Source organism: Oryctolagus cuniculus, chromosome 15 (assembly GCF_964237555.1).
Source record: "Oryctolagus cuniculus chromosome 15, mOryCun1.1, whole genome shotgun sequence".
Lineage (NCBI taxonomy): Eukaryota > Metazoa > Chordata > Mammalia > Lagomorpha > Leporidae > Oryctolagus > Oryctolagus cuniculus.
Genome location: NC_091446.1, coordinates 35,998,743 through 36,019,682, shown reverse-complemented (window position 1 = coordinate 36,019,682; position 20,940 = coordinate 35,998,743). Strand labels below are relative to the sequence as shown.

Below are 20,940 nucleotides of genomic sequence, written 5' to 3'. Positions count from 1 at the left end.
TCTCCAGGGGAATGCAGTGCCAGCTTGCAGAAACTGCTTCCAGTGGAGGTTTCATGTGCATGGCCACCTAGAATTTTATTTATTTATTTATTTTTAAAGCCTGGATAAAACAAATCTAACAAGCAGTTTAACTCACAGGATCAAAAACTGAGGATAGAGGCCCTAAGAAAAGTATCTAAACCCTGAGCAAGTTTTTTCATTGAGAGGCAAGTACAAACTGGGAGGAAGGACTTGAAAATTACCAGGTGGGCTTTAAGGCCTTGTCAGTTTGAGGCTCAGACCTGTAAGATTTTACCCTCCAAAAATAGCATTGACCTAGGGTCAGAATCCAGAAGCAGTGATGCTTCCTTCTGGCAGTAGATGTTTTTGGAGAAGCCAGTAAATAAGTGAAAATGGAATGGAATGGAAAAAGAGTATTATTGTTCTAAGCACTTTGAAGATTTTGCTGATCAGTTAGTCTGTATGTAAATATTATTTTAGATCCTAAAATTACCTCTGCTTGTTAGTTCAAAGGCTAAAGTCTTGTATGGATGTTTTGATAGTATTTAAAAGTGTTTCCCATTCTTCAGGCTCACCCTGCGATCCCACCTTTATCCTGGGTGCTGCTCCCTGCAACGTGATCTGCTCTGTGATTTTCCAGAACCGTTTTGATTATAAAGATGAGACTTTTCTTAACTTGATGGGAAAATTCAATGAAAACTTCAGGATTTTGAATTCCCCGTGGCTACAGGTGAGACCAGGGTCCTCTGTTTCTGACAAAACATTTTTCCTCCTTTCGCTGATGAGCTCAGAATTGTACATTGTTGTGTAGTCTCTCCACTGTTCAAACACTCACTTCACAGCATGGTCCATAGAATTTTGTCTGAAAATTAATTCTTTCTCCTTTTTGTTTTCTTTTCATTTTTCCCAGTGGCTCCTTTTTCCCTTCTCTATGCTTTTCTTATATAGGCTGTAGTTACTTGTTTAGTGACTTTACTGTTTCTAAAAAGTACAAATGTTTGTTGCAAGGTGTCCAGCGTGTAACAAATCTTCCAGGCAGATGAATCAATTAATTCACAGGCTTTTATTGGGGTTCCGCTCCCGGGGGAGGTTCTCTGGTCCCAACAGAGCAACAGAGCGGGGGCTGGGGAAGTCGCGTGTCAGAGATTGGGAGAGCTCCTTTTATAGTTTCAGGGCATGGGGGTTAAAGGTAGAGGCGGGTCTGATCCTCATTGGTTGACCTCTAGGCACCCACAGGGACCTTGACAAGGATTTTTATTCCCCGCAAGTACAGGTAGGGACTTCTCCATTCCCGGAAGTATAGGCCTTCCTTCCATGTGGATCCCAGAGCTACCACCCCGACCTTTTGATGATAGGAAAGGGGGTGATGATGAGTCTCTCTGGCTACTTCCTGCTGACTGGGGACATCGTTTACAGGGGCCCTCGGGGGGTATCTTGGGGCTCTGCAGGGATAGGCATGTATGGAGGGAGAAGCATCTGGTTGACTGCCTGGTTGCTGAAGGCCTTGGTTCATTCCATTATCACCTGCTGTAAACACTTAAACAGACACTGTAGTATACAAGTCAGGGTGAGAATAACAACCGATGATCCTAAGAGTGGCATTAACCAGGTAATGAAAGGATTTCATAGAGGAGAGGAAACGAGGGGGGTGGTGTCTTTGGACCCTTGTGAGGATTGTTTGATGGATATGGTTTAAATCTGATCCCAGCCAAGACCGGGAGAAAGGCCACTCAACTTTTGCAGGTAGAGGGTTTTGTCTGTAGAGAAATTCTGAATAATCATACAACATTAAGTGGAGGAGAGGACCATCAATACACACAGATTGGGAGTAGAGCCACTGATTTTAGAGTAGAGGTTATGATTACAAAGGAATGAGACCCAAGTGGGCTAGACAGGGTCTAGAACAAAGGACAGAATCATTACTAGAGGACCCAAGAAAGGTGCTGTGTAAGCCACAACTAAGTTTGCTGACTGAGAGGCAAATAGAACCTGACAGAAGGGGCTTGATAATAATCTGGTGGGCTTTAGGCCTTGTAAGTTAAGAGGCCCAGACCTATCTCTTCATAGGGTACATCCTAAGGGAGGTGTGAACCTCCTTGGGGAAGGCACCCTGTTGACTTCCATTACCCAGCTGGTCTGGGAGGAGAGCTGGCCAGGTAAAGGCAGGTGGCATCTCTAACAGCAAATTTACAGTTCTGCCTATAATGTTGCTGACCCTACTTGGCCGTCCCCTCAGCTGTGGTGGTCACTTTGGAAGCTGGGCTGAGTGAAGGGCTTTTAAGCTTAGAGTCAATAAGACCTGTGGCTCTGACCTGAAGTCCTTTGACTCCAGGGCAGGTCCATTTCCAGTGATCCAACTCTCGGCTGGCAGAGCTGCCAGGGCTCTTCACAAGCTGATTGCTGCTGAAGCCCAGGCTTACCAGATCGATAGCCACTGCAGTGGACTGGCCTATTGGGTCTCCTTGAGGGCAGAACACTGTACAGAACATCCATTAATAGGCTACCACCCATCTTTACATTTCTGATGCCTGGCTTTCTCTTCCTCCTGGTTTTTGTTAAAGCAGACCAGAGGATGCAAGTCAAGGGGGTGCTCAAGTCCCATCTCTAATCTAAAAATCAAATCGTGCACCTTTGAGAGTCCTTCAGAATAGAATTAGTTTCCTACCTCAAAGAGAATAGAGAAATGAGAGAACAAGTTGGACTTAGAATAGAGAAATGGGGGTGCCAGTCCCAGATCACTTACTGACAATAGCAATATCAAATGAAAACTTAGAAAGCAGTTTCAATCATTAGATAACAAAAATAGCAGCTTCAATACTAGCTTTTTAAACTCTTTAACTGTTTTTTAATTTACCAATTGATTCGAATTACTTTCTGCTCTTAGCAACCTCAGCTAACCATACTTTGTCTCAGTTGGTATCTATAATACATTATTGGCTTCATCTGTTTACATCACCGTCCCAAAGTACTGAATAAAATAGAAATGGCTGGAAAAAGTCCATCAGAATCTGTAAGAGGACAGCTAAACACAGAACCAACAACACTTTAGTTTTATGAGCAGCAAATCTGATATATAAAACTGTGAATGACAAAAGACTTTAAGTTGCCACGTTTAAAATTATAAACTTATTATAAACTCAACAAGAGGCAATTGCTTACTTCACATAGCATTTTTGAAAGCATCTGTAGGATTTTACAGAACATTTAACTCTTTAGGTCTCTGTGGCTTTCTCATTAAGATCCAAGATTTCTTTCTTTCATAACCTGTGACTTCCACACACCCTCTTCAACTTACTTGAAACATTCCATCATTTCCATTCCAGTCTAGAGTAAACTAGCCATAAGGATGAAGTCAATCTTACAAACTTTGTCCTTTCTTTATTCAAATTAACTCTTTCCAAGCCAGTGCCGTGGCTCACTAGGCTAATCCTCTGCCTTGCGGAGCTGGCACACCAGGTTCTAGTCTCGGTCGGGGCACCAGATTCTGTCCTGGTTGCCCCTCTTCCAGGCCAGCTCTCTGCTGTGGCCAGGGAATGCAGTGGAGGATGGCCCAAGTGCTTGCCCCCTGTACCCCATGGGAGACCAGGATAAGTACCTGGCTCCTACCTTCGGATCAGTGCAGTGCGCTGGCCACAGCGCACTGGTCGTGGCGGCCATTGGAGGGTGAACCAATGGCAAAGGAAGACCTTTCTCTCTGTCTCTCTCTCTCAATGTCTGTCGCTCCCCCTCTTCGTGGAGGAACGACACAGGACCCTGCGCTGTTCTTTCGTCTGCTCGGCCCTCCCCGGGTTTGCTGCTGGTTCTTCCCGGGTTGGCTACTATCCCTTCCACCTCTGTGGAAGGGCAGTTCCCCCTGGCCACATTCCCCACTTCCGCAGGGGAGCGGCACACCGCCGGCCGGCTCTCTGGGGGCTGCACGGGTTCCCTTAGATGTTCCCCATAGATGTTCCTGGTGCATGCCGTCTCTCTCCTCCTTTATAGTCCTCCTCCGCCAATCCTAACTCGGCTGCCCACACGCCGAGTACGCTGCTCTCCAATCAGGAGCAAGTCCTACAGTTAATTGGTTGAACTGGAGGCAGCTGTGCGGAAGCTGTTTACTTCTCTCCCAGCGCCATATTGTGGGAGAGCAGATGCATAGAATAAGTCTTAATTCCAGTAACAGTCTAGTCCGGTTTGCTCCCCACAAATGTCCACTCTGCCTGTCAAAAAAAAAAAAAAAAAAAAAACTCTTTCCTTTTAACCTTCCTTACCAAATGCACATTTCTATAACATTTTTAACACAAATTTAACATGCTGAATATACAAGAGTTTACAATAAATTAGCAGTTACACCTAAATGACTTAAGATGATGATATGATATATCTCTATTTGAATTCAATTAAAATTAAAATTGCATTCATCTAAAACAAGTACTAATTACCCATTGCTGTTTCATTGACTACTGATTACCCAGAAACCTGTTAAAAGAAATTACAAATTAAGTTCAGCAAGTTACAAAGCGATATTTTCTTTTTTTTTATTACTTCTTTTTTTCAGTTTTTTTTTATTTAGTAAATATAAATTTCCAAAGTACAGTTTATGGAATACAATGGCTTCCCCCCCAATAATTTCCCTCCCACTCGCACCCCTCCCATCTCCTGCTCCCTCTCCCATTCCATTCACATAAAGATTCATTTTCAATTCTCTTTATATACAGAAGATTGATTTAGTATATATTAAGTAAAGAGTTCATCAGTTTGCACCCACACAGAAACAAAAAGTGTAAAATACTGTTTCAGTACTAGTTATAGCATTACTTCACATTGGACAACACATTGAGGACAAATCCCACATGAGAAGTAAGTACACAGTGACTCCTGTTGTTGACTTAACAATTTGACACTCTTGTTTATGGCGTCAGTAATCTCCCTAGGCTCTAGTCATGAGTTGCCAAGGCTATGGAATCCTGTTGAATTCGCCAACTTTGATCTTATTCCCACAGGGTCATAGTCAAAGTGGAAGTTCTCTCCTCCCTTCAGAGAAAGGGACCTCCTTCTTTGATGACCTGTTCTTTCCACTGGGATCTCACTTGTAGAGATCTTTCATTTAGGTCTTTTTTTTGCCAGTGTCTTGGCTTTCCATGCCAGAAATACTCTCATGGGCTCTTCAGCCAGATCCGAATGCCTTAAGGGCTGATTCTGAGGCCAGAGTGCTATTTAGGACATCTGCCATTCTATGAGTCTGCTGAGTATCCCGCTTCCCATGTTGGATCATTCTCTCCCTTTTTGATTCTATCAGTTAGTATTTGCAGACACTAGTCTTGTTTGTGTGATCCCTTTTACTCTTAGACCTATCAGTGTGATCAATTGTGAACTGAAGTTGATCACTTGGACTAGTGAGGTGGCATTGGTACATGCCACCTTGATGGGATTGAATTGGAATCCCCTGGCACGATTCTAACTCCACCATTTGGGGCAAGTCTGATTGAGTATGTCCCAAATTGTACATCTCCTCCCTCTCTTATTCCTACTCTTATATTTAACAGGGATCACTTTTCAGTTAAAATTTAAACACCTAAGTATAATTGTGTGTTAATTACAGAGTTCAACCAATAGTACTAGACCAAAACAAAGAAAAAATACTAAAATGGATAAAGTATTAAATTGTACCTCAACAGTCAGGACAAGAGCTGATCAAGTCACTGTTTCTCATAGTGTCCATTTCACTTCAACAGGTTTCCCCTTTGGTGCTCAGTTAGTTGTCGCCGATCAGGGAGAACATATGATATTTGTCCCTTTGGGACTGGCTTAATTCACTCAGCATAATATTTTTCAGATTCCTCCATCTTGTTGCAAATGACAGGATTTCATTATTTTTGACTGCTGTATAGTATTGTATAGAGTACATGTCCCATAATTTCTTTATCCAGTCTACTGTTGATGGGCATTTGGGTCAGTTCCAGGTCTTAGCTATTGTGAATTGAGCTGCAATAAACATTAATGTGCACACAGCTTTTTTGTTTTCCAATTTAATTTCCTTTGGGTAAATTCCAAGGAGTGGTATGGCTGGGTTGTATGGTAGGGTTATCTTCAGGTTTCTGAGGAATCTCCAGACTGACTTCCATAGTGGCTTAACCAGTTTGCATTCCCACCAACAGTGGGTTAGTGTCCCTTTTTCCCCACATCCTCTCCAGCATCTATTGTGGTAGATTTCTGAATGTGAGCCATTCTCACCGGGGTGAGGTGAAACCTCATTGTGGTTTTGATTTGCATTTCCCTGATTGCTAGTGATCTTGAACATTTTTTCATGTGTCTGTTGGCCATTTGGATTTCCTCTTTTGCAAAATGTCTATTGAGGTCCTTGGCCCATCTCTTAAGTGGGTTGTTTGTTTTGATGTTGTGGAGTTTCTTGATTTCTTTGTAGATTCTGGTTATCAACCCTTTATCAGTTGCATAGTTTGCAGATATATTTTCCCATTCTGTTGGTTGCCTCTTCACTTTCCTGACTGTTTCTTTTGCAGTACAGAAACTTCTCAATTTGATGCAATTCCAAATGTTAATTTTGGCTTTGACTACCTGTGCTTCTGGGTGTTTTCCAAGAAGTCTTTGCTGGTACCTATATCTTGCAGGGTTTCTCCAATGCTCTCTAAAAATTTGATGGTGTCAGGTCATAGATTTAAGTCTTTAATCCATGTTGAGTGAATTTTTGTGTAAGGTGAAAGGTAGGGGTCTTGCTTCATGATTCTGCACGTGGAAATCCAATTTTCCCAGCACCATTTATTGAATAGACTGTCCTTACTCCAGGGATTGGTTTTAGAGGAGGGGCGGTGGTGGTGGCAGTGGCTGGGAGAGTAGTCGCACCATGGGAGGGGTGGCCCAGCCCCCCTGTGCTGTGCCCGCGAGGGCATCGAGGGCCATGACACCGGTGTGCCCCCACAGGGGGAGCCCCCTCGCGGGGGACCCCCACTGGGGGGAGCGCCGGGAGGGGGGAGAGCATGGCAACACAGGTCTCACTCCCTTGGCCCTGTGATTTGGTGAGCTGCTGCTGTCAGGGCGGGGCTGTAACACCCGGGGAGGGGATCGCACCTGCCACTGCAGTGGTGGAAGGTGGCAAGATGTTCCCCCCCCGCCAGCTACCTCTCCACGGGGACCTTCCCAGCCATCAGGGAGCTGGTCGTGGCACACCGCTGTGGTGGAAATGCAGCTGTCACCGGTCAGGGGGCGGTCCCCCGCCAACACCACCCCAGGCCCCGCCGGCCCACCCCAACACCTGCAGGCCCACCCCCAATGAAGGGAGAAGACCAGCATGGGAGGGGGAGTGGGTGGAGTGGTTGGGAGGAATGGGGAGCGGGAAAGATCCTCGGAGACCACCAGCACAGCTGGACCACGCCGCTGGCTTGAATCCTCTGGGCAGGCTGGGCGGACCCCACCCGTTTACCTCTTAATGGTTTCACGTCCTCTTGAACTCTCTCTTCAAAGTTCTTTTCAACTTTCCCTACAGTACTTGTTGACTATCGGTCTCGTGCTGGTATTTAGCTTTAGATGGAGTTTACCACCCGCTTTGGGCTGCATTCCCAAGTAACCCGACTCCGGGAAGACCCGGGCCCAGTGTGCCGGGGGCAGCTACTGGCCTCACACCGTCCATGGGCTGGGCCTCGATCAGAAGGTGATATTTTCAAAGGTAGTGATCTTCCTAGATTCAAAGAGAAATTCCTTCAAACTCAGTGTCTTTTTACAGTTACAGTTTTCCTACGTGGGGCTTAGGCACTTGACCTAAAACCCAGCAGCCTGGGGGGGGGGCAGAAATTCTCAAGGTAATTAGGCCATGCCTGGATGGAGTAGAAGATTTAGGAGGCAGGCCAGGGGGCATTTTGAGTCCCACCCTCAAGATTGGCCAGATCCCATGCTCTCCCCGGTAGCCCGTATCTACTGAAATTCTGTCAAGGTGTCCCCTGTCCCGGACTTCAGCAGATGGATTAGAAGTCAGTCCTCTATGGGGCCAAGCCAGCGGTGGGACATCTCTGTCTGGACAGAGAGCTAGCCAGAGATCACAGAGACTGGGCCAACCCAGAGGAGGGAGGGAGAGCAAGGGAGGAGTTACTTACAGTTGGTTGACTGTGGTCTGTAGTCAGTCTGGGGCACCAGACAGGTTCAAGGAGTGAGGAGGCCTCAAACCCAGAAAGAGGAGGCGCCAACCTCAGCTCCCAGGTTTTGGCGCCAACTGCAAGGTGTCCAGTGCGTAACAAATCTTCCCAGGCAGACGAATCAATTAATTCACCGGCTTTTATTGGGGTTCTGCTCCCAGGCGAGGTTCCCTGGTCCCAACAGAGCAACAGAGCGGGGGCTGGGGAAGTCGCGTGTCAGAGATTGGGAGAACTCCTTTTATAGTTTCAGGGCATGGGGGTTAAAGGTAGAGGCGGGTCTGATCCTCATTGGTTGACCTTTAGGCACCCACAGGGACCTTGACAAGGATTTTTATTCCCCACAAGTACAGGTAGGGACTTCTCCATTCCCGGAAGTATAGGCCTTCCTTCCATGCAGATCCCAAAGCTACCATTTGTCTTGTGTGGTCTCTGAATTCTCTGCTCCCTTTGCTTGTGTTCAGCTGGTTTTGACAGAGATTACTCTTATGGTGAAAGTGAAAAAATGAGAAAGAGATGGAGACATATATACAATGAGAAAGAATGTGAGAGAGATAGAGATAGAGAGACAGAGACACACAGAGAGAGAAGGTAAAGGAAATAAAGAGAGAAAGAAAGGAAAAAAGAAAGAATGAGAAAAAGAGGAAAGAATGGAGCTGTGTTGGGGCATTCTTCATCTCATGCTTTAATTGTTAGTTAAACTGAACCCAGGTATCAGTCACAGGTGAAAGTTCAGGGTTTTCTCAAGTCTTTTTTTTTTAATTTAATTAATTTATTTGAAAAGCAGAGATATAGAGAGAGACAGAAACATCTTCCATCTGCTGGTTCACTCCTCAAATGCCTGCAATGGCTGGAGCTGGGCCAAGCCAAGGACAGGAGCCAGGAGCTTTTTCTGGGTGTCCCACATGGGTGCAGGGATCTAAGGACTTGGGCCATCTTCTGCTGCTACCCAACGCTCATTAGCTGAGAACTGGATCAGAAATGGAACAGCTAGGATTTGAACTGGTGCCATATGGGATGCCAGCGCTTAGGTGGAGGTTTAAACTTCTATGCCACAGCACCAGCTCCCATTTTTTTTAATAAAAAATTCATTTGCTTTCATTTTACTTGAATGGCAGAGAGAATGAGAGAGACAGAGACACCCAAAAACTGATTTTCTGTCCTCTGATTCACTCTTCAATTGCTCACAACAGCCAGACTTGTGCCAAGCTGAAGTAAGGATCATAAGACACAAAGAAGTTTTTCTGTGGGTGTCATGGACCCAAATACTTAAGGCTTCACCTATTGCCATGCAGGGCCTGCATTAGCAGGAAGCTGAAATTAGAAGTTGATCTGGGACATGAACAGAGGTACTACAATAAGGAATGTGAGTGTCCCATGTGACGTTTTAACCACTACACCCAGTGCCCACTCCTCCATGATTTTTTCTTTGAAAAGTGAAAAATTCCTTCATTTTTTATTCTTGACTGTATTCTCGCCATTTACAGGTCAATGCATTTGATATAATGAAAAAAATGACAAAGCTTCAACAGTTAAAAAACCTCAAGAATATACATCTAATTGATACCACATTGCATTAATCAACAGCTGAACTTTTGGCAAATTGTGGCTATGACAAGGTTTCCTATTTAAGCTGCAGTGACTTTTCTGACTGTGTGTCATTGTTCCTTCTGTGGCAGATTTTTTACTGTTGCTGATGCACCTGGGATGACTGTTTCAAACTAGCCTGCAACTTTCCCTATAACTTCTTGCACTCTCATGCTAAGAACTATAGCCCCTTTTTGCTGTTTTTTAGAACCTTCTACTACCTGATCCACCATTTCCACCACCAACTCCATAACCACCACCAAAGGGACTACCCAAGTTACTTCCTTCAAAACACCTTCTTTCATGGCTCTATAATTTATTGCTGCCATCCACTAAACTTCCAAAACCAATGTAGTTCCCACTACCATGATAGTAACCTCCAAAATATTCTTCCTTCATTGTAACCATCATATTTTCCTCTATCAGTTTCACCCCTTTGATTTCCATATCTTGTCCATCATAGTCTCCTCTGCTACTACAACCAGGACCACCAACATCATCTCCCAATCCATTGTATCCACCATAACCTTTTCTATAATATCCTCTGCTGTCATCACTTCCACCACAATTGCTTCCTCTTCCACCCAAATTTCTACCATGGCCAAAATTAGCCCTACCATCTCCAGAGTTTCCTCCATGACCCATAGAGTTGCCAGATCCCCCTCCATGGCCTCTTGATGATCCAATAGCAGACTTGATCTCTTGTTTTGTAAAGATCTTTTCCATCTCACAACTCTGCCAGCTAATAGCACAGTATTTCTGAATAACAATTTTATTAACTGTGTCAAGACCATTAAAAGTTACAAATGCAAATCATCTCTTTTCTCCAGTCTGCCTATTTTCACTAACTTCTATGGTTTTAATAGTTTCATACTTCTAAAAGTAGTCTCTCAAATTATGTTCTTCTGAGTGTTCTTTAATACCAGCAACAAAAATCTTCACTGTTAGGTGGGCACCAGGTTTTTATGAGCTCCTTTCTAGAAACAGCTGTCTTTGGTTCCATTCCATACCTATCAACCTTGTGTGGTTGAGCACACATTGCTGCATCTGCCTCTTGCACACAAGAGTAAGTCATGAAACCAAAGCCTCTGGAACATTTCATCTGGAGGTCTCTGAGTACCACACAATCTGGGAATGTTCCCCATTTCTCAAAACGTCTCCTTAATCTGTGGTTTCAAAGATCAGATCATTACCAGTTTCTCTGCTTCTTTGGAATCATGGACCTCCATATTCAGGTTGGATTTTCCTCACCCAACTCTAGTTTAACATATCCCTCAGTTCTTTTCTTAGTCTATGTCTGTCCAGGTTATGTTTGTAGTTTCATGAATTTCTCAGTATATGGGGGCACTTTTGAATGCCCTAATTGTCTATTTTCTCCCTAGCTCGTCTTCCCTGGATCTTAGTGCTCTATCGTGTATCTCAGTTGTAATATTTTGCTGCAGGTTGTCTATTTGCCTTACAAGGTTTTGAAGAAATGGTTGCTTCTTTTCCACCCTGAGTGAATTCTGAATTAGATGAAACAGTGACAAGTGTCTTGATCATCTTTAGGATGTTCTCAGACAGATTTAGATCAGAGGAACACCACCTCTTCTTCTGGAGCCATGGACCAGAATCTCATTAGGAACAAGGCTGCCCTTGCCAAGATCACTATCAATTCAAAGAGGGAGATAGGACAATGGCAAATATAAATGTCACAATGATTTTCTACCATTTTAAACTTATTTTTTTCTTACATTTAGCTTTCTATCATTGCTCTAAACCTTTGACTGTTGTCTAGAGTTCTGGTAATGTTGACTGAGACTGGTTTTGCTTGATTTCTCAAAATGTTTGTCAGGAAATCATACTTTTGAGCTATCTATTGTGACATTTTTGTCACATTGCAAAGTGAATATTTGACACTACAGTCTTGTCCATATTGTAGAGTAATGGAGTAGATACCTGGGAAATAGAGCTGATATCTTTATTTTATCGAGAACAGAATATAAGTGTCTGGAAATGGAGCTGGAATTCAAGCCCTTGGCTGATGGTTTTTCCATCAAACCTGAAAGCCCAGTTTCCAGGTAATCCTTGGGTGATTGTCCAACAGCATGCCCAAGGTCCTAAATGAGGATCCTAGGTTCTTATTTAAAAGCTTTTGCCACCCACATGCTTATGTACAATTCACCTTAGAGAACTCTTCATTATATTCTTTGGCTGAGATATCCTAATTAGGAATGTCAAGGAGGTTGAATGTTTGGGGGCACAGGTGCCACTGGGAAGCTCAGAATGGGTAGGTTTGTTTGACAAAGCAGGATTAACTGACAAAATGTTTGGTTTGGGATAGATGCCAAGCCTTCCTTCCCTCTGTGTTCATCTACAGAATGTGAATGATCACAATTCATGCCAGTCTATATTTTGAGGTTGTAGGGAAGAGTTGAGGTATAAAAATGAGAACTGACATAAAATAATGAGAAATGAATGAGAAAAGAGATTATTGTCATCTTTGATCATGGGGCCAAGATTTTCTACCTTATACCTCTCTGTCAGCACCAAGGATTAATTTACCTAAACATTCAAATGCTGCTGCTTGAAGTAGAAGTATTTCCTTTACTATAGTTTTAAAACAGAGGTTTGTGTGTTGTGTTGTGTATATGTCATCAATAAATGTGCTTAATTTAGCAATTTTTTTTTAAGGTCTGCAATATTTTTCCAATTCTTATGGATTATCTCCCAGGGACTCACAAAACAGTATTTGAAAATTTTGATTATGTAAGAAATTTTGTTTTGGAGAAAACAAAAGAACATCAAGAATCTCTGGACATTAACAACCCTCGAGACTTTATTGATTGTTTCCTGATCAAAATGAAACAGGTAAAATGTTATTTATTTGCATTCTGTGGATTATTGATAATTTCTGTATTTGTTGAGGCTATCCGAATGTTCAGATAAGAAATATGTGGCCAGCACTATAAGTACCTGCTGTGCTTATGGATCTTGACTAAGCATTGTAGAAAGTTAAAATGAATTGTTAAACAGCTAGAATATATGGGCTGTGTTTTAGATAATAATTATCTGAGGCCACACAGAATATACACACTTTAGTTAATATGGAAATCAAATAAGTTAAAAAATTTAAAAAAAATCAAACCATAAAGTGAATGTAATCATGTTAATATCCTACAGAATGTGGGAGAATGAGAATCAAGGTTTTAATCTAGCTAGGTTTCCTGCATGTCTTGAGGTTTCATTAAAAAAAGTTATTTGAACAGCTGGTGCTGTGGCATAGTAGGTTAAGCCTCCAACTGCAGTGCTGGCATACCATATGTTTTTTGGTTCTATTTCTGGCTGCTCCACTTCTGATCTAGCACCCTGCTAATGTGCCTGGGAAGATGGTCCAAGTGCTTGGACCACTGTGCCCACATGGGAGAGCCAGAAGAATATGCTACAGGTTTTAAACAGATTTTTAAGATAATTAAAAAACATTTACTAACATATGTATTGCAAAAATGTGATTGATTTAATAGAGGATCAAATTCTAAATTAAAACTACATTTTTTAAATAAGGTAACACATCAGATTTCAGCCTTAGTTACTTTTAAGCAGTGTTGAACTATTTTTCATGGACAGTTTATGAAAATATGTTTGTTAACAAACCCAACTAGTTTTTCTATAAAATTTTGGTTGCTGAGAGTACCAAAGTTTACATTTAGACACATTTATCTCATTTGCCTTTACCCAATTTACATTTAGCAGTTATACCTAAATGACTTAAGATGATGATATTGTATTATATCTCCATCTGAATTAAGGCCAAAATTTAATTCATATGGAATTCTACCCTTTTTATAAAACTCTAGCTATAAATCAATGACATTAAACCAGAGATTGCAAAATCTACTTTAGGGACTGTAACAAGTATTGATTACCCATTACTGTTTCATCAAGTACTGATTACCCATTGCTATATCATTGGAACCTGTTAAAACAAATTGCAAAATAAGTTCAGTAAGTTACAAAACAATATTTTTATTTATCTTATTTAAATTTTAAAAAGATTCATTTATTTATTTGAAAGTCAGAGTTACACAGAGAGAGGAAAGGCAGAGAGAGAGGGAGGTCTTCCATTTGCTAGTTCACTCCCCAGTTGGCCACAATGGCTGAAGCTGCACTGATCCGAAGTCAGGAGCCGGGAACTTCTTCCGGGTCTCCCATGTGGATGCAGGGGCCCATGGTCTTGGGCCATTTTCCACTGCTTTTCCAGGCCATAGCAGAGAGCTGGATTGGAAGTGAAGTAGCCAGGACTTGAACCAGCGCCCTAATGGGAAGCCGGCACTTCAGGCCAGGGTGTTAACCTGCTGTGCCACAGCACCGTCCCCATGAAGCAATATTTTTAAAGGCAGTGATCTTCCCGGATTCGAAGAGAGAAATTTCTTCAAACTCAATGTCTAGTTACAGTTGCTTTTTTATCCTAAGAACAACTTAGACCAATGATGCCCTAGTCAACAGTCAGCCACTTGGGACTGTCTCTGAAACAAATGTTCAGGCAGCTGGCAGACAGTTCTCAAAGGTGACTGTGGGCCAGGGGTTGCTGTGCCAATGGCACTGGAGTGGAGGTCAAAAGACATGATATTCCTGTCTGGCTTGTTTGTGGTGAAACAAAAGAGCCATCAAAGGGTAGGATACCTAATTTGTTTTGCAGTAAACAGGGAACTCAGAAGGATGGGATCACCACTCCCTTGCTATTTTTAAGGTAAAATTGGTACAGGAGGGGGAGGGGCAAAGACTAGTTGGAGGACAAGGGCTGGAGGTTGAAAGCATAGAGACAACCATTCCCAAACTTGCCCTTGCTTCTCCGTGAGGATCACTGGTAAGACAGGAGGATTAGTCTAGGTTATAATTATTTTTATTTTTGTTGTAGAGATCTTTCACTTCTTTGGTTAAATTTATTCCTAAATAGTTATTTTTTTGTGGTGAGCATTTCTTTCTCTCTCTCTAATTCTGAATTAAAATAAAGAAATCTATTTTTAAAAAGATTGGTTGATTTATTTGAAAGGAAGTTTACAGAGAGGCAGAGGCAATGAGAGAGAGAGAGAGAGAGAGAGAGAGAGAGAGAGAGAGAGAGGTCACTCTTCCATCCACTGGTTCACTCCACAGATGGCTGGAACAGCTGCAGCTACGCCAATCTGAAGCCAGGAGCCAGGAAATTCCTCCAGGTCTCCCACATGGGTACAGGAGCCCAAGGTCTTGGGCCATCTTCTACTGCTTTCTCAGGCCATAGCGGAGAGCTGGATAGGAAGAGGAGCAGCTGGGACACGAACTGGTGCCCATATGGGATGCTGGCACTGCAGGTGGTGGCTTCACCCGCTATGCCACAGCACCTGCCCCAGCCATTTGCCACTTTAAAATGAGTCAATTTATTTTTATATCATTGAGTAGATTTCCTTATATATTTTGAATAATAGTTCCTAACCCAATGTATCATTCAAACTTCTCCCAGTGTGTGAATTGTTTCTGTTTTTGGTGATCACTAGGAGATAAAGATGTGCTTTGTCCTGTAGGTGCTACAAGATAGTAAAGATAGAAGATAGACTATGTAGTTGCAGCTGAACACATAGGGGTGTTGATGTATATTCCAGTTCCTTCTGTCCTACCAGTAGAGCTGAGATTGGGTGTTTGTCTTTCACCTTTTCCACTTTTCCAGGGAGAGGATTTGTAGTAAATATCTGCACTCGTGTTCTGACTGCTCCCTATGATCCTTGGGAGATAATTGCTGGATATGAATCCGTTTTATTTATATGTTTTTCTTTTCTGTGATCCAAGGAAAATCAGGAATGAAAAGATCCATAAACTTCTAGAAATGGGTAGCTGAGGATGCAGTGAGAACCAAAAAAATGTGGCACTCAAGTGCTTGGATGAGCCCTTACAGGATGAATGGGTACACCTGTAGATATCATTGGAGAACTTTGGGGAAGGAGGCTAGGGGAATGTCAAACTCTGCTCAGGATTCCCGAGGTTTGCTTTGTTGTTCTGTTAGCTTCATGACACAGGCTCACTAGAAACTCTTCTGTCAACAGTGATGTCACTGATGGTATATTCTAGCATAGGGAGAAATTTGGATCTTTATGTTTTATCCCCTGCCCTAATCCAGGAGGATGAAGCCGGTGGGAGTGTATGCATCCCTGTATAAAACTGCCACTTTTTTTGGGTGAGATCTGGAAACCCAGGAATACCGTTTCTCCAAGAGTTAGTGAGTTAAGAGTCAAACCATGGGAAAGCTTTGTGTTAGGGCATTGCGTGTTTCTTCCTCGGGAAGAAGCTCAATTTTGGGCTGGCGCCACGGCTCAATAGGCTAATCCTCTGCCTGTGGTGCTGGCACACCGTGTTCGTGTTCTAGTCCTGGTCGGGGCACTGGATTCTGTCCCGGTTGCCCCTCTTTCAGGCCAGCTCTCTGCTGTGGCCCAGGAGTGCAGTAGAGGATGGCCCAAGTCCTTGGGCCCTGCACCCCATGGGAGACCAGGAGAAGCACCTGGCTCCTTGCTTCGGATCAGTGCGGTGCGCCGGCCGCAGCGGCCATTGGAGGGTGAACCAAGGGCAAAGGAAGACCTTTCTCTCTCACTGTCCACTCTGCCTGTCAAAAAAAAAAAAAAAAAAAAAAAAGAAAAAAGCTCAGTTTTTGTGATTCCTTCTGGATTGTATGACACAGTGCATGGGGTGGGATTAATATCTGAGTTTACCATAGCTGTTTCCACCAGCTTGATGTGGATATTTTTCCAGTGGCCATATATGTTGGGTCTCTCGACTTACCTAGTTTTCTCTCATAGGGAATTAATTGGTGAGTTTGTTTATTTAGAGTATCCACAGATGGAGGGAGGCTGAGAAGCTTCTACCATGTTGGTATCCCATTCTAAAAATTGCAGTCTCTTGATTCTAGCTTATAGCATTTTTCTCCATGTGGTCTTAATTTTCCTATTTCATTGGATTAAGATTTTTGTCTGAAAACAAATAAATGAAAGTTCAATTAAAATATCTTCTAAAACAGTGTGTTTATCTGGCATTCAGGGAGTCTAATGTTGGTTAGTTCAGAACTTGCACCATAGACCTGAACTCATGGACTCAGGTGCCTGGCATTTTTTAAAAAAGATTTATTTATTTTGCTTGAAAGTTTGAATTACACAGAGAGAAGGAGAGGCAGAGAGAGAGAGAGAAAGGTCTTCCATCTGCTGAGAATGTAGCAATTGGCCGCAACAGCCAGAGCTGCGTTGATCCGAAGCCAAGAGCCAGGAGCTTCTTCCGGGTCTCCCATGTGGGTGTAGGGGCCCAAGGGCTCAGGCCATTTTCCTCTGCTTTCCCAGGCCATAGCAGAGAGCTGGATTGCACTCATATGGGATCCTGGCACTGCAGGTGGCAGCTTTACCTGCTACGCCACAGCACCAGCCCCTTGGCATTTTTTTTTTTTTTTGTCACTACACTTAGTCCATGTTCTTTCCCAGTGATGCTGAAATACTCATGTTCCTAAATGATATCTATACCATCTCCCCTGTCATATACTCATATCTGTTTTGATAAACAGGGATAAAAGAGGGTGTGACATCAGTATCTTGCTTCTAATGTTACTGATGAGAAACATTTCAGTTGGCCAACACAACTATAAAAGGGACTTGGAAGTGAAATTTTAAGGCAAGCGTGGGATAATCAGTTAATGAAAAGAAAAGATTGGGTGAATTAATCTACATTCTGTGCCATACATGTTATTGTTATAGTATTTTTGAAAAAAAAAACTTTTAATCTTAGAATAGTTTTAAATTTACAAAACAAAAACTGTGAAGTAGTATAAGGGTTCTCATTACTTCATGGTCAGGTTTCCCTGTTGTGAACATCTTATATTACTATGATATATTTGCCACAATCTTTAAACCACACCAAATTTTTCCTACTATTAACATCTCCCATGTTAGCACGAAATACTTGTTATCCTTGATGGACCACACCAAGCTTCCTTTACTTTTTTTTAGAAAAAAGATTTATTTATATTTGAAAGAGAATTACAGAGAGAGGAGAAGAGAGAGAGAGAGAGAGGCCAGAGAGAGAGAGAGAGAGAGAGGAGAAAGAGGAGAGAGGGAGAGAGATCTTCCTTCTACTGGCTCATTCCCCAATTATTCTGCAATTACCAGGGCTGGGGCAGGCCAATGCAAGGAGCCAGGGGCTTCATACAGGTCTCCCACAAGAATGCAGGGGTCCAAGTTCTTGGGCTGTCCTCTGCTGCTTTCCCAGGTGCATTAGTATGGAGCTGGATTGGAAGTAGAGTATCCAGGATATTAACTGCTATCTATATGGGATGCCAGTATCTCAGGCAGCAGCTTTTACACACTATGCCACAATACTGGAGTATCCCTTACTTTTTTTTTTTTTTATTTGACAGGTAGAGTTATGGACAGTGAGCGAGACAGAGAGAAAGGCCTCCCATTGGTTCACCCCTGAAATGGCTGCTACAGCTGGTACTGCATTGATCTGAAGCCAGGAGCCAGGTGCCTCTTCCTGGTCTCCCATGTGGGTGCAGGGCCCAAGCACCCAGGCCATTCTCCACTGCCCTCCCAGGCCACAGCAGAGAGCTGGACTGGAAGAGGAGCTACCAGGATTAGAACCCCGCACCCATATGGGGTGCTGGCGCCGCAGGTAGAAGATTAACCAAATGAGCCATGGCGCTGCCCTTACCTTACTTTTTTCAAATCAAAACTCCTCTATTTGTCTTGCCTCTTCCCATACTTTTTTTTGGTTCACATTGAGTTTTTTTGGTTTTGTTTTGTTTTTAGCTTCCATATATGAGTGACGACATGCAATGTTTGTCTCTGTATGTCTAACTTGTTTGACTCACCATGATGTGCTCTAGTTCCATGCAGCTGAGATAGTTTTAATACTGCCCTTTCCACTTTGTAAATTTGGTAGTCTTTACGGAAACCTGAGTTCTTTTAGATTGACTGTGATGAAATATGCTGGCAAAATATCAAATAATCAAATAATTCCTAGGAAAAGCACAACCAACAGTCTGAATTTACCATTGAAAACCTGATGGCCACAGTGACTGATGTGTTTGCTGCTGGAACAGAGACCACAAGCACCACCCTGAGGTACGGACTCCTGCTCCTGATGAAGCACCCAGAGGTCACAGGTAAGTTCATGATGAATGCACAAGGCTGATATCAGCAGGTGTAGGGAAGCCAGTGCTGGTGCCCTCCCTCTTGTTTCTCTTAGAGAAGCTTCATCATTGAAATTCTGTGCTACCAGCTGTAATTTGTACAACTGTGATCAATGGATAACAATGAGAGAGATGTGCACAATAGGGGATAGTGACTGAGAGCAGTGAGGATCGTGTGAGCAGTAGTAAAATTCATAACTCTGGGCTGGTGACGTCATATCTAGATAAGGTGTCTGGGCTCCATGGGAAGGGGTTTGCTGCAGGCACAGACATCATGAACTGACCTGGGACTATCTGCTTGTTTTTTCCTGAAGAACGGAACACTTTGAATTGTAGATTTTTTTCACAGATCTCTCATTATTCTGAAAATGTATTCTTACGCTGGGGCAAGCAAACCTATGACTGAAAGTTTATTTATTGAAATATAGAAGATATGCCAGAGATTTGAGGAGATGACCTGAGAAAATTTCCACACTCTGGGAATTATATTCAAAGATTAAGTTTATAAGAAAATTGTACACAATTTGGCAGAAGTTGTGCCTAAGGAATTCATGAATCCAGGAATCTGAGTCCAGGAAAGCATTTGCCTATATTTTTATCTTTTGCAAACCATTTTTAAAATATTTATTTTATTTACCTTTAAGCAAGTTAACTACTCAGATTATGTTTTTCTGGTTAGGAACTCCATTGAAATGATGATAAATTAATTGCAGATGAGAATTCTTCCTGTTAAAGTACTTTACTGTACATCTGAAGCACACAGAGCAGATGGAGGCGTGATACCCAGTTCTCTAGAGAGCCTGAAGTTCCAGCCTAAGTGCCATAAAAAGATTCATCCTGAATGAGCAGGCAGTCTGTGCCCCCACACTTCCCCCCGCCCAACCCTTGGGAAGAAGAGAGTCCCAGAAGGTATAGAGAGGTAAAGCAGAAAACAGGAGGCTCTCCCTGTCCTGGTTCCATCCTCATCTCAACTCGTCTGAGAGCTGTTGTCTCCCACAGGGAAGGAAGTTGTGTTCTCCAGAGAAACTGAACCTAAGAGGCCCAGCATAGGGACATCAGTCAGAGCCAGGGAAGGAGGGAGGTGCAGGGCAGACAAAGGCCCCTGGAACGTGGATGCCCTCAGCCACTTTGTGCGTCTTGTCCCTGTAACCCAGCAGCCCTGTGTAAACAGTAGAGAAGGAGTAGCACCAGCGAAAAGACATCCATTTATTGCCATCGAGATAGAAAGTTCTCGCCAAATGCCCATAAACTGAATGAAATGAAAATATCCACCCCAGATGCAGGGCCATGGAATTCCAGAACACGAGGATTAAAAGGTAAATACTAAAGCCATTCAGAGGCAAATGAAGTCATATATTAAGACTGAGTATGAGAATGGCCTTAGATTCCTTGAATAGCTCTCATCTTGTGTATTGTTGTGTTTTGACACCTACAGATTGACAAATAATTCATTTTCAGACAGATACTAGAGGTTGTGTTCCATGCAAGTATTTGAAACCAAATGATAGAAAGTCTTGGGCACCAGAATCAGGAGAGCTCATAGGCAGGGTGAGGGATGGTGATGGACAGCAGACCTGGAAGCAATTCACAGTGGACCTGGGGACAATGTGGGTGTGAAGGGAGACACCAAGGACAAAACAGAAGTGATTGTTTATTTGTGGTTCTCAATAATTAGAGAAAATTAATATTAGACATTTGCAACACACATGAGCATTTGTAAGAATTCTAAATTAGCATCTGAAATTAGGAATTAAAATGATCACTTTATTTATATATATTTTTAGATTTATTTATTAATTTGAAAGGCAGAGTTACAGAGAGGCAGAGGCAAAGAGATATCTTCCACTTGTTGGTTTACTCCCTAAATGGCTGCAACAGCTGATACTGGGCTGCTCAACAGCCAGGAATCTGGAGTTTCTTCCAGGTTTCCCACATGGGTGCAGGAGCCCAAGGGCTTGGGCCATCCTCCACTGCCTTCCCAGGCCATAGCACAGAGCTGGATCAGAAGTGGAGCAGCTAAGACTTGAACCTGATGCCCGTATGGGATGCTGGCATTGTAGG

The 20,940-nt window shown here is 42.9% G+C and overlaps 1 protein-coding gene and 1 pseudogene across 3 annotated transcripts in view; one reads left to right on the top strand and one right to left on the bottom strand.

Annotated features, from left to right (window-relative positions):
* The window catches only part of CYP2C14 (minor cytochrome P450), a 43,381-nt gene that overhangs the window by 7,952 nt on the left and 14,489 nt on the right, over positions 1–20,940 (top strand). For all 3 annotated transcript variants that reach the window (XM_051823106.2, NM_001171120.1, XM_051823108.2), the window contains 3 exon segments: positions 570–730; positions 12,381–12,557; positions 18,711–18,852. In XM_051823106.2, coding sequence (XP_051679066.1) covers positions 570–730; positions 12,381–12,557; positions 18,711–18,852 — 480 coding nt within the window.
* LOC138845479 (heterogeneous nuclear ribonucleoprotein A3 pseudogene) lies at positions 9,912–11,888 on the bottom strand (annotated as a pseudogene).